At 44.3% G+C, this 14199-nt stretch overlaps 1 protein-coding gene across 8 annotated transcripts in view; it reads right to left on the bottom strand.

Moving 5' to 3' along the window:
- Positions 1-14199, bottom strand: part of LOC102949390 (transmembrane 9 superfamily member 2-like) — an 88051-nt gene that overhangs the window by 7654 nt on the left and 66198 nt on the right. For 7 of the 8 annotated variants that reach the window (XM_042974901.1, XM_042974905.1, XM_042974908.1 and 4 more), the window contains 2 exons: positions 11658-11769; positions 9587-9758 (listed from right to left, as the gene is read on the bottom strand). In XM_042974901.1, coding sequence (XP_042830835.1) covers positions 9587-9758; positions 11658-11769 — 284 coding nt within the window. Of the gene's footprint in view, positions 1-3381; positions 3463-9586; positions 9759-11657; positions 11770-14199 lie in introns of those variants that run through there. The other variant, XM_042974907.1, reaches the window with a different exon arrangement.

The raw sequence follows: 14199 nt of genomic DNA, 5'->3' as shown, positions 1-14199 counted from the left end.
CCTCTTCGTCTCTCATCTAGAAAACTCTCTCGGCTTGTCTCTACCTCCAATCTCTCTCTTTCTCTCTCTCTCCCTCTCAAATCTATCTTCCACTCTGTCAGAGTGACGGTGAGATTTCCAAAGCACAATTTTGATTACCATGCCTCTACTTAAAACCTTACATTGTTTCCCATAGCAGAAGCACTCAAACTCTGGAGTGTAGGAGAAGGCTTTTAAGCTGTTAAAAATAAACATCAGCAAGGATTCTGATTCAGGACTGTGCGATGGGCCATGGGCATCAGATATATTGGTTTTAAATAATTTTCACAAATGAATGGGATGCACACCCACATTTGAAAACGACGACTGGATATAAAAATTCCAACTCCTTAGGGTTGGCACACGAAGCCCTCCAGGACTGGGCCCTACCCTACTTCTTTAGGACTTGTTCTTGCCACTTACCATCCCATGTCTTAAATTTCTTTTTTTTTTTTTAATGTTTATTTATTTTTGACAGAGAGAGAGAGAGAGAGAGAGAGAGAGACAGAGCATGAGCAGGGGAGGGTCAGAGAGAGAGGGAGACACAGAATCCGAAGCAGGCTCCCGGCTCTGAGCTGTCAGCATACAGCCCGACGCGGGGCTCGAACCCACAGACCGCGAGATCATGACCTGAGCCGAAGTCGGACGCTCAACCGACTGAGCCACCCAGGCACCCCACCCATGTCTTACATTTCAAACTCCGGCAGCCCAAAGTTACCTATAGATCTCCACATACCATGCCTTGCTCAGCCTGTCAGTTCCCCCTTCACCCTGTTAAGACTCAGTCTTCCCTCAAGACTCCACTCTATCACTTTCTCCAGCAAAACTTTTTCTGATCTCCTTCGCTCCCCCCACCACCTATGCCTGAGCTGGGAGGCCCTGTTCGGGGCTTTCACAAAAGCCTGGGCTTCACTCTACTAGGCTCCTTGCCACAATGCATGGAAGTGATCTATTTGGAGGTCTTCTCTCTCCAGACTATAGCCGTGAGGCTAGGGGTTAAGCCTTGCTCAGTTTTGTACCCCCAGTGCTTAGCATAGTGCTGAACACGTTGTAGGCAGACAACACTCGTTTGTTAAACTGAACCGTTTGAATGAACTGCATAGCAATGTAAGCTCCACGAGGGTAGAGATTTTTATCCCGTTATATAAAGTTTTGCTCACGGCTAAAGTCCCGGCCTCTAAGGACTGACGCACAGTAGGTATTCAATATATACTTCTTGAATGAATGGCAAGAATTTGGAGAGGGCATCACAGAGAAGATACTCTAAAGCAGGACTCAGGGGCATTGGAGGATGGGAGACAGCTATTTGAGACCGAGCAAAAAGTACCCATAAAGGCCTGGAACACTTAAACCCCGGCAGTGTTAAGGAACAGCGAGAACCATGGCAGAAGAATTGGGACATTAAGGATGTGTCATCAAAGAACGAAAGGAACACTGGGGAGCCTGGCTGGCTCAGTCAGAAGCACACACGACTCGATCTTGGGGTCGTGAGTTTGAGCCCCATGTTGGGAAGAGAGATTACTTAAAAATAAATAAATAAACTTTGAATATATTTTTCAAAAATTAAAAAAAAAGTACGAATTAAGGGAACACCAAAGACGGCATATAGGAGAAAAAGTAGGTGAGAGCCAAATAGGGAATGCCGAGTTAAGAAGTTTGGATTTGATCAGCCAGGCGCCTGGGAGCCAACGAAGGCACATAAGCCAGAGAATGAGACGACCAAACTTGTAGTTCATGACGATGACAATAATGATGATAATAATGCTAATAATGATGAGCTTATCTGCTGTGTCCTAAATACTTACATGCTCAGCTCTAGGTTAAGTGCTTACATGTGCAATCAGATTGAGTTGAAGTCTCCGAGGTAAGTACTAGGATTTTCCCCACTCTGCGAGGAAAGAGAGGCTCAGACAGCCCGTTGACTTGCCTCACAACACCCAGCCAATAAGCAATACAGCTGGAGCTCAAAGCCAACCCTGTCCGATTGTTCCAGGTTAGGGAGATCAATACAGGTTGAGGTGACCATGAACTGCTTTGTGCAGAAAGACCTCGAAGAATAAGCACCAGGTGGACACAAAAAGCTTGGGGTGGAGGGAGTAGACATCAGTTCAGGTATGAGATGCCAGGGAATGTAAAATACACAATACGAGAACGCCAGAGAATGCAGATTCTGCTTCCCTCCGGGGAAAAGGAACGCTTCCCTTCCAAACTAGAGGAATACCGGCTACTAGGGGCCCAGAGCTGGAGGAGGCCAGCAACCACTTGCGCTGGGAAAAACAATGGGAGCCAGAAGTTTTCAATATCCTTGAGAATCGACGGGACTCTGTCCTGCTCATTTCTACAGCACTTAGCATTTAGGGCCATAAATGTAAGTTGAAATCAAAATGAGCTGGGACTGAAGAAGTAATGAAACTATTCCAGAGGAAAAACTAGAAGAATGTGCCTCTGTTTTTTTGTTTGTTTGTTTTTTGTGCCTCTATTTTTTTGCAAGAAGGGTCAAAAGGGCATGGGAAACACTTGAGATACTCTGTTTTCATCATGGATTCCCGAGGGCGATATTGTATTGTCTTACGTGCGCCGATCAGCTCTCCCGATTAAGAGCAATCTACCTGGCCAAACAGAGGACCACAGAGGAGAGTCCGTGGGCATTCTTCCGTTGTTGGTTTGGCCTCCGCCCAAGGAGAGTCTCTCTCTTGAAGAGGACATGCAGAGTTGTATTTAAGAGAATGAACTTTGGAGTCAGACCAACCTGGGTTTGACTGAATCATAGCTCCAACGCGTACTAGCTGAGTGACTTTGAACAAGTCACTTAATCTCTCTGGGTCTCAGTTTCCTCACCCATACAATGGGACTTACATGACCTAACACGTCGTGATAATTAGACAATTAGGTGAAAATTAAGTGAGATAAATATATGCAAACAGTTGGTACATAGTCAACTCAACAAAAAATAAATAGTCTCAGATCTGTGTTTCCGTATTCCCTATTAGCACATTGCCAAGCCCATAGAAGCTTAATAAATATTTGTTTGTCAGTTAACAATTAGCATTAATACGTCTTTATCCCTTTTTTTGATTTTTTGGCCTTTAGAGCCGAAAACTTTAATAAGGCGGAGACAACTTGGTGTCGTAAAATACAAAAGGCCCACTAGAGCTAACATTTGTGTGTTAAGGTAATTGGACTTTTCCTTCAGGATATTTCATCTTACACTGATAAACTATTACACAGTAGAAACTCTCAAAACATATTGAGCGTCGTGAGGCTCTTTTAATGAATAGAAATACATTCAAAGCACAGACACTTAGTGAGAAAGCCACCAGAAAGGCATTCTGCACCTGGCTGACACTTCTTCTGGGTCTCAAACGCTCCTTGTGCCACACTGGCTTCAACACCGCACAGTGATTGGTGGTTCGGAGTCTCAGATTCTAAACATAATCTTGATTCCTGAGACGATCAAAATTGTCTTTTGAAAATAGCATCAACTCCCAGGTAAAAGTGAGGTTCAGAAATAGTTCACTCTAGACCAGGGTTTCTTAACAGTGGCACTGTTGGGCATTTGGGGCCAGACAATTCTTTGTGGTAGAGGGCTGGTCTGCACATAGTAGGATGGTTAGCAGAATCCCTGGCCCCCACCCACTAGATGTCACTACCAACCTCCCAGTCATGACAATCAAAAATGTCTGCAAGGGCACCTGGGTGGCTCAGTCGGTGAAGCATCCGACTTCAGCTCGGGTCATGATCTCACAATCGGTGAGTTCAAGCCTCATGTCGGGCTCTGCACTGACAGCTCAGAGCCTGGAGCCTGCTTCAGATTCTGTGTCTCCCTCACTCTCTCACTGCCCCTCCCCCACTCACTCTGTCTCCTCTCTCTCTCTCTCTCTCTCTCTCTCAAAAATAAAAAAACATTTTTAAAAAACTAAAAAAAAAAAGTCTCCAGATATTGCTAAATGTTCCCTAGGGGCAAATTCACCCCTAGTTGAGAACCACTGCTCTCAATGGCTGAATAATAGATTGTGGCTAAATGAAAGCATTTTTCATTGCTTGCTTAAAATATACATCATCACATAAAATATTTCATTTACTACACAATATCCATGGAAGCCAGGTTTACATTAGGCTATACATTATAATACAACATAGCACTATAGACTTTTAGAGAAGGAATCCTAAGGTTAGATCTTAATTGGTTATTGTGATCTTCTGTCCTTCCTATCAATATAAAAATCTATTATTTCAATTCATTTTCTTAAGCCTTTAACTTATTTGGGGTGCCTGGCTGGCTCAGTCAGTAGACTGTGTGACTCTTGATCTCAGGGTCATGAGTTTGAGGCCCATGTTGGATGTAGAGATTACTTAAATAAATACATTTTTAAAAAATAAATAAAGGGGCACCTGGGTGGCTCAGTCGGTTGAGGGCCTAAGTTCGGCTCAGGTCGTAATCTCACAGTTCATGAGTTCAAGACCTACATCGGGCTCACTGCTGTCAGCACGGAGACCACTTTGGATCCTCTGTCCCCCTCTCCCTGCCCCTCTCCTGCTTGCATTCTCTCAAAAATAAATAAAACACTTTAAAAATTAAAATAATAGGGGCGCCTGGGTGGCTCAGTCGGTTAAGCGTCCGACTTCAGCTCAGGTCATGATCTCGCGGTCCGTGAGTTCGAGCCCCGTGTCGGGCTCTGGGCTGATGGCTCTCTTTCTCTCTCTGCCCCTCCCCCGTTCATGCTCTGTCTCTCTCTGTCTCAAAAATAAATAAACTTTAAAATAAATAAATAAATAAATAGATAAATAGATAAATAAATAAATAAAAATTAAAATAATAGGGGCGCCTGGGTGGCTCAGTCGGTTAAGCGTCCGACTTCAGCTCAGGTCATGATCTCACGGTTTGTGAGTTTGAGCCCCGCATCAGCTCAGGGCCTGGAGCCTGCTTCCGATTCTGTGTCTCCCTCCCTCTGCCCCCCTCCCTTGCTCACACTGTCTCTCTCTTTCTCAAAAACAAATAAACATGTTTAAAAAATTAAAAAATAAATAACATAAAATAATAAATACATAAATAAATAAAAATAAAGGATTTGTAGCAACATGGAAATAGACTTAGTGTATAAAGAGTCTTCCCTAGAGTCACAATACTCAATATTAAAAGATGACAGCTGTGAAGTCCTAGCCTTCTGCTGTGATGACACAGATGAATCCAAATACCAAAGATAAATGTGGTGATCGCAAGGAATAGCTTCGGATGAATGCATAATTATTCTAAATAAGTGTGAAACTCCTCAGCATTTTTTACCATGAGTGGACACTGCTAATTTCCAAGTTGCCATTCAAAAAAAATCACTTTCAGGGGCGCCTGGGTGGCTCAGTCGGTTGAGCATCCGACTTCCGCTCGGGTCATGATCTCGCGGTTTGTGAGTTTGAGCCCCGCGTTGGGCTCTGTGCTGCCAGCTCGGAGCCTGGAGCCTGCTTCGGAGTGTGTCTCCCTCTCTCTCTGCCCCTCCCCCGCTCACGTTCTCTCTCTCTCTCTCTCTCTCTCTCTCTCTCTCTCTGTCAAAAATAAATAAACATTAGAAACAAATTTTTTTAATAAAAAAATCACTTTCAGAAGCATGTGTCTACAGCAAGAAAGAGTAATCAGCAATTAATAACCGTACTCTTGTGTACATCTATATTCTCAAGACTAATGATTTAATTGAGGATGCCTTCCTCAAAAGTGAAACAACATGAACATAGACAATAAGACCTGCTTCCTGCCGTGAACCTCAAGATACAATGATAATGAAAAAATAAAAGCAATTCAACAGGAAAAAACTATATGATGATGAAATGTAAGGAGATGCCATTTACAGGTCTGTGAGCAGACAGGGATTCTTACAAAACAATTCTAGAAAATAGACGTCAAAAACACACTTCATAATTTTACTAATGTTTTTTCTGATACGAACGATAACCAGAATTTACCCGGGAGGTTTCTCATCCCTATGATGTAATTTTTAAAAAAGATATGGAAACATCACGCCATAATTGTATCTCCTCTCTTTCACGCTCTACACAAGTCAAGAAGAAACATGTGCTTTGCACAATGAAGGATACAAAATAGGCATAAGACATAGTCCCTGTTCTCAAGGAGATTCCAATTCCATGCTCAGACAGTCTGGAGGAGGCTTAGAAAATACACTGAGTAGGCAGAACAGGGGCCCAACCCCCAAGGTCAGTTTACCCTTGATAGACAAGGACATATGTCACTATTAAAGTTTTCTAATTAGAAGAATGACGGGCACCTGGGTGGCTCAGTCGGTTGAGTGTCCGGCTTCAGCTCAGGTCGTGATCTCACGGTTCATGAGTTCAAGCCCCTCATCAGGCTCTCTGCTGTCAGCACGGAGCCTGCTTCAGATCCTCTCTCTCTCTCTCTCTGCCCCTCCCCTGGTCGCTCTTTCTCTCTCTCTCTCAAAAATAAGCAAACATTTAATTAGAAGAATGATACAATCACATTAGTCCCTTGTTTAAACTCCCTGAACTTCCTATGGCTCCTCTAATAAGATCTAAATTCTTTAATATAGTTTCTAAGACCCTTGTAAGATCTGACCCCTCCTTACCTCTCTAACATCACTATTGTCTCCCAGAGCCCCCCTCCCTCTAACGCCATCCTAAGCTTCTCTGTGTTCTTTGAAGACGTCAAATTCCTTCCTATGTCAAGACTTCTGAACACACTGTCACCTCTGCTTGGAACAGTTGACCACCCACCTCTTCTTTAACATCATTTCTTCCATGAAGCTCATCCAACTAATAATTGCTTGTCTCCCTGCATTAGAATATAAGGTCCACAAAAACATGGGACCCCTATGTCTTCTTCACCTCTATGTCCCCAGCACCCGGCATAGTGTCTTGTGCAGTGTAAGCATTCTATAAATATGTGTTGACATATTAAAATTAATCTTGGACCGAATTGCATTAATATAATGAAAAAAACGACAGAAGTTCACCATCAGGTATTGTGCGGAGTGGGCTAGAAAGAAGAGACTTGGGTCCAGCCAACTGAATAGGAGGCTGTCGGAGCAATTCTGGCATCAGGGAACAAAGGCCTCGACCAAGACCAAAAGCAAGAGGTGGGCAGAATGAACAAAGATAAGAAACTTCCGAAGAAGCACGACTAGGGAAGTTTAATCGGCTATCAGGCACGAAAGGGCTACGTTAAGAATTCCTGACTCGGGAGCTGTCGGCATCGAGGAGGTAAACAAAGCCACAGGACCGAACGGGCTCCGCCAGGGAGGCGGTACAAAGAGGAGACTGAAATGCTGAAGACTGAAGCTTGGATAAAGGCTAGAGGTAGGTGACAGGATAGGGGAAGGGAAGCAAAAGAAAGCCCAGAGGGGCACAAGGAACATGACACAAATCACACTGAGAGACTTCCACAGAATAGGTGTTGGGGAGTGAGCTGCAGAAGCCAAGGAGGGTGAAGGCTAGAGAAAGGCCACTGGATCTGGCAAAGGATCACCGGGAACCTTCACGAGTCAGAATTCGGGGGGAGGGTGACAGACGACACCGCAAACGGTGGAGCCAACCAATGGGAGAAGATTTCTGCCCGCAGTGTGACCATTCGGGATTCCACCTACCTTCGGAAAGAAGCTGTTGTAATACGAGGCTTCCAGAAAAAAAAGCAACCGGAGCCAAAGTGCTAGGTAATGAAGAAAACAGAAGCCTGAAATTACCGTGCTCAACACAGCCAACTCCATATCGCCCAAATATAAAAGCCAGTCAGTCCCTGGGGGAGAAATCCAAAACAGAAGACACAAGGGGTGTAGAATGCCCAGTGGCTGAGAGACGAGAGGAAGTCTGCACAGCCTTCTGTGTACCGAGGAGTTGAGACCGGCAGCTCACGGGTAATACGGTATCAAAAAGGAGCCGCCACCGAGATGCCTTGGTTTCTCCGGTGACATTTACACCTGTCTCAGGACTTTGATTTCTTTTTTTTTTTTTAAAGTTTATTTCTTTTTACAGAGAGAGAGAGAGTGCACACGCACACAGGAGAGAAGCAGAGAGAGAGAGAGAGAGAGAGTGCACACGCACACAGGAGAGAAGCAGAGAGAGAGAGAGAGAGAGAGAGAGAGAATCCCAAGCAGGCTCCAGGCTATCAGCACAGAGCCTGTCATGGGGCTCGATCCCATGAACTGTGAGATCACGACCTGAGCCGAAACCAAGAATTGGACACTTAACCAACTGAGCCACCCAGGCGCCCCTCTCGGCTTGGATTTCTGACAAGTTTCCACTGTGGATTTTTACACATTTGTTGAACCTGAGACTTAAAATCCGAGACAGTAACTTAAAATTTGTCAAAATGACCTGTGACTTGAGCTAAAACTAGAACTTAAAATGAAGAAAAAGTATGGGGTGCCCGGATGGCTCAGTCGGTTGACGAGCATCCGACTGGCTCAGGTCATGATCTCGCAGTTTGTGAGTTCCAGTCCCACATCGGGCTTGCTGCTGTCAGCATGGAGCCTGCTTTGGCTCCTCTGTCCCCCTCTCCCTCTGCCCCTCCCCCGCTTGTGCTCGCTCTCGCTCTCTCTCTCTCTCTCTCTCTCAAAAATAAGTACAACATTTTTTTTTTTAAGTGAAGCAGGTAGATGGGTGCCTGGCTGGCTCAGTCATAAGAGCATGCGACTCTTTTTTAATTTTTTTAACGTTTATTCACTTTTGAGAGAGAGAGACAGACAGAGCGCAAGTGGGGGAGGGACAGAGAGAGGGAAGCACAGAATCCGAAGCAGGCTCGGGGCTCCGAGCTGTCAGTATAGTGGACACACTGATGACTAGAACCCACAAACCACGAGATCATAACCTGAGACGAAGTCAGAAGCCCAACTGACTGAGCCACCCAGGCGCCCCAAGAGCTTGTGACGCTTGACCTCGGGGTTGTGAGTTCAAGCCCCACATTGGGTATCGAGGTTACTTAAAAATAACATCTAAAAAAAATAAAATATAAAATAATAAACGCTTTTTTTAAAAACGTGAGGCAGATAGAGATGGAACACTGCCTCACTTGTACTGAAAAGGGTTCCAAGCTCTCTGACCTCATAATTTCCTTAACCGGATCATTTTATAAACCACTCCATTTTGTCACGTACTTCAACAAGCCTTCATCTACAGAAAGGCTGCTGTCACATCTTGAACCCAAATAACAACCCCAAATGAGTAATCCTGGGGAGTATACATCTTGTCCCTCACATCTAATTGCTTATATGGCCACACATTTGCTTCATCTACTTTTGCTAATTTAAAATTTATTCAAGTCAGTTCATTTTTATGCTTGGAGGCTATTCAAAGGTGATTACACATAACCCTTTATGTGCTTTGGAACACATCCCTACTGTTTAGAAACATTCACAAGGGACAATCTTGAAGCTAAGTACATCAGGTCCCTCCGGCTCCCCAGGCTTTACAATCTTTTATCCCCAAAGCATAAAAATGAACATGATGACTTTGTTCCCTATTCCTTCCATTAGTCGTTAATTGATGCTTATCACATTATTATCTCCAAGTCTCTTCAGAGAGTGTGAAATGCATGAAGTCATTCTGTGGTTACCTGTGAAAAGGAAGAAAATCAGGACCATGACCATCGTGTACCCAAAATACAAAATGGCGCTTGCCGTGCCTGTGATTTGAAGTTTGGCGAAGAAGTAATGAACTGTATATATCAAAAGGTAAACAGCTGTAAAACTGCTAGTGAAAAAGGCTCTCCACCACCAGTGATAATCCTGCAAAAAGAAGTAGAAAAAAATCACTTTAGGTGAAACCTAACTCTAAACGGGTTAGCAATTATTGTGATAACAAACCACATGAAACAGGCTCCATTAGATTATGGATTAGAAGAAATCCAAGGGGAACTTTTATAAGAAACCGTCGGACTAATGTACGTTCTGCTTGGGGTGCCTTAACATTGATAAACTCCCTGTTTCCAGGGGGACCACGTGTGCCCTCGGGGACCGTACTTGTAATGCACGCATCCTTTCTGTCATGACACTGCCTCAGCCTTGGAAGGCTTTCGGGTCAGCTTCAATTTACTGGCAGGAGCTGGGCCTGAATTGATGTTTCGGGCCAGGTAGACAAAGGTTAGTACAGAAACTGCATATAGAGCTTTATGGTGAATGGGATTTGTCTCACCCAGCTGAATTCAGGACCCATGGGGGCATGACAGAGGTCAATACACAGGTTTGCCTCACCCTTCCCCACGGCTCCAACTGATGCTCATTTTACTGTAAAGGCACTGTGGTCAAGGGCCAAGGGAACCTACAGTGCAGAAAAGAGTTAACATAGCAGGTCTGAAGTTGCTATCTTTAGAAGGGCCTGCTTGCAAGGCTGGCCCTTGGCTTATATCTGAGAATTCGGCATTTAATCATCCCCTGACTGATAAGACGTGTTGGCCATACCCAGGCCGTACGAACAGTGTGATTTATGGTGAACACATGCTTTCCTTTTGGGGGTCTGGGATTGTTGTAATTGCTAGGCAGAGGGTGCCTATGTGACCAGCTCCCAGTAAAAACCTTGGATGTGAAGTCTCTAATGGGCTTCCCTGGGCAGAAACATTGCACATATATGACTATATTTTTTATCGCTGAAAAAGGGAACGTAATTGGTGTGTCCCCTCATGGAAAAGAAAAAGCACAGGAAGACTAGACGTGGATTTCTCCAGGTTCCACCTGTGTCTTTTCCCCTTGCTGATCCTGTTGTGTGTCCTCTGGCTATATTAAGCCCTAGCCAGGCGTGCATCTGTATGCTGAGTCCCACGAGTCTTTCCAGTGAACCACCAGACACGTGGGTGGTCTTGGGGGCCTTCAAAGCACTTCTAAGAAACAGAAATATACACATCATCTGCCTGTGAGTATATACTTCATTCACGATTGTCGCGGGTTTTCTGTGACAAAAAATACACCGTAGAACTGAGAAGCTGAGTATAATATATACAAAATTCTAATTTTTTCACCCTTATACTTGTAGCTCAAGAAGAAAATGCTCTAAGAACATCATGTATATGATCCTCGTTCCCAAAACTCTCTATTGTTATGTTTAGAGAGTCACATTTAACTACCAAAACAAGAGGGATTTCGGGGATTTAAGAAAATAATGTTCACTACCACCTTAGTTACCCAGAAGGACATCAGAAACAAAGTGGGGGTACAGTGGGGTAAACAAAACTACTTCTGCCCATGGTAACCAAAAGTAAGAGAAAAGGCCTTTAGCAGCAATCTCAAACCCATAAAATGCAATCCTGGCCCAAGCTGTGAAAACTTTAATTGTCAAAAAAAAAAAAAAAAAACAACAACAAAACACCAATTGAGCCAGATCTTTTGTATGTCTAAATATCAAATCAGTTCCCTGCTCTTTTCTATGTTAACTGAATATTATGCAGCAATTATAGTAACTAGCCGGAGAGAAATTGCTTTCTGTTTAGATTTTCCACCAAAGTAGCATTAACTTTCCATCAAAGCTGCATCAAAATCAACATGTGTCATCAGGAAAACACAATATGAAGCTGATCCCAAGTTGTAGAAACCAGGCAGTTAACATGTGCTTCAATTCCTTTCTCAACACAGGCTTCCACTTCCAATAGTGCGAGTTTGGGAAGGAGAAGATGCATTCGTTTCTTAGGTCTTTACCTCAGCACACAAGTAGAAATAACACAGCAGAACCGCAGCTTCTGAGCAGGTAATCAGGAGAATTATAAAGACCAAGAAAAGGAAGCCAAACATGAAGTACATTTGATGAGACCTGAAAATAAAAATGATAGCCTTAAAATTAACTTCACAATACACAGAAAGACCATTCCAAATGAATACAGGAGACGGTCACGTTTGTCTAACCTGAGAGATTCACTCCAGACCTTCATCGATCCATCCAACATCCAGAAACCATTCCCTGACCGACCAATGTGGCTTCAGAGTTTGGCCTGATCTCCTCCAGTACGAATCCGTGTTCCTACTTACCCCTATTTCTCTGCTCGTGCAATTCAGTTTTCACTAAAGAACCATCAGTATCTCTACCATTTTCTTCATGCACATTTTATGGTTGTTTTGTTTTTTGAGAGAGAGAGAGAAAGCAAGCGGTGGAGAGGGGCAGAGGGAGAGAGAGACAGAATCATAAGCAGGCTTAGCCTGACGCAGGGCTCGATCGCACGAGCCTGCGATCATGACCTGATCCAAAATCAAGAGTCGGACGCTTAACTGACTGAGCCACGCAGGCGCCCCTCTTCACGCACACTTTAAGCCATGCTTTCTTTTTAGCAATGGAAGGTTATAAATGCCATAAATATCAGCAAATACATTATACAACCAAAAAAACCCCACAGAGTCAGGGGCACCTGGGTAGCTCAGTCAGTTGGGCGTCTGACTTCGGCTCAGGAAATGATCTTGCAGTCCATGGGTCCGAGCCCCGCGTAGGGCTCTGTGCTGACAGCTCAGAGCCTGGAGCCTGCTTCATATTCTGTGTCTCCTTCTCTCTCTGCCCTTCCCCTGCTCGCTTGCTCTCTGCCTGCCTCTCTCTCTCTCTCTCTCTCTTGGAAATAAATAAGCGTTAAAAATTTTTTTAAATCTCGTGTAGAGTATATACCTGGTTGCGAGGACGAAGAATGGGGGTTGGGGAGCATCATGTATATAGATAATAAGTATATACAATGTTGTACACAGCAAGCACCCTCTTTTTCATTGAAACAAAAGTTAACTTGTCCAAAGAAGCTTTTAGTTTTCACTTTAAAATTATCCCATCAAAAACATCTGGAAAATACAGTTACATAATCTATTTTGCAGCATGTTAAATATTTCGTTGCTGACAAGGTAACAGATTTTACTGCTTATCTTTTAAACCAATTTGCCACAATGCTGTTTAAAAAGTGAGCAATTCATGCGCATGATTAAACCTCACTTTTGAGGACTTGAAAGCTTTGTCTGAAAGATTGCTTTGGGATGAAAGTGTTAGAAATACACACAGCTGGCTACTCCATTTGATTTTATGGGGCCCGTGCCCCATCTCCAAAACTCCCTCTGCAGCGACACCCCACTTGCCCAGCTCCTGAAACCAGAATGCAGTCAAGAATCAGGAATTAAGGAAAAAGGGACCGGGAGAAACTGAAATAGCTGTCACGGACCTGGAGCTTTGCAAGTAAAAACTGGCGCACTTTGGAAAGCCTGGGTTCTCACCTCACGTGCGTTTCTGTCTTGGTTACCAGAATTCTTTAAAAAACATTTTTTTTAATATGTATTTATTTTTGAGAGAGACAGAGACAGAGCATGAGCAGGAGAGGGCAGAGAGAAAGGGAGAGACAGAATCCAAAGCAGGCTCCAGGCTCTGAGCTGTCAGCACAGAGCCCGTCGTGGGGCTCAAACCCACGGACCGTGAGATCATGACCTGAACCGAAGTCGGTCACTGAACAGACTGAGCCACCCAGGCGCCCCTTGGTTATCAGAATTCTTTTTTTAGAGATTTTTTTTTAATGTTTATTTATTTTTGAGAGAGAGAGAGAGACAGAGCGTGAGAGGGGCAGAGAGAGAGGGAGACAGAATCCGAACCAGGCTCCAGGCTCTGAGCTGTCAGCACAGAGCCCGACACGGGGCTCGAACTCGCAAACTGTGAGATCATGACCTGAGCCGAAGCCGAACGCTTAACCGACTGAGCCACCCAGGAGCCCCGGCTATCAGAATTCTTAAACCCCAACAGATTCAAAGCAGCAGATAAAACGAGGAAAGCTGTGAGGAAAGAGCAGGCATCCTGACACCAGAACTAACAGTTGACAGAAAGGAGGGCCGAAAAACATGCCTTACGGCTCAAAGTAAGTCTTTGAAGCTGTAAGTCTTCAAAGTATTTTTAGCAGAGGAACTCTGAACTCTTGCATGGAAGGTTGGTATGGAAAAGAGATACACATCACGGCTGCCTCTTCCGGTCTTTAGGTGCCTCCTTCCAAGGGACAGCACCCCCCCCCGCCCCACCCCCTGCGAAGGCCCGGAGAGGTATGGTGTGAGCCAACTTTGTAAGTCATCTGGAAAGGCTTAAAAAGAGGTTACTGCTTTTAAAAAAGGAAACCTGCGTAGAAATTTCCATCAAAAACTGTCTTTAAAAACTTGTGAATTAAGTCTCAGTTCCCTAGGAAGTCCCCCCCACCCCAGGGGTCAGAGGGCTATTTCCTGGATAAAACCAGAGGCAAATGAA

The sequence above is a fragment of the Panthera tigris genome, chromosome X (genome assembly GCF_018350195.1).
Source record: "Panthera tigris isolate Pti1 chromosome X, P.tigris_Pti1_mat1.1, whole genome shotgun sequence".
In the NCBI taxonomy this organism is placed as follows: domain Eukaryota; kingdom Metazoa; phylum Chordata; class Mammalia; order Carnivora; family Felidae; genus Panthera; species Panthera tigris.
Note: the sequence above shows the minus strand (reverse complement) of the source record. Positions and strands in the feature narration are given on the sequence as shown.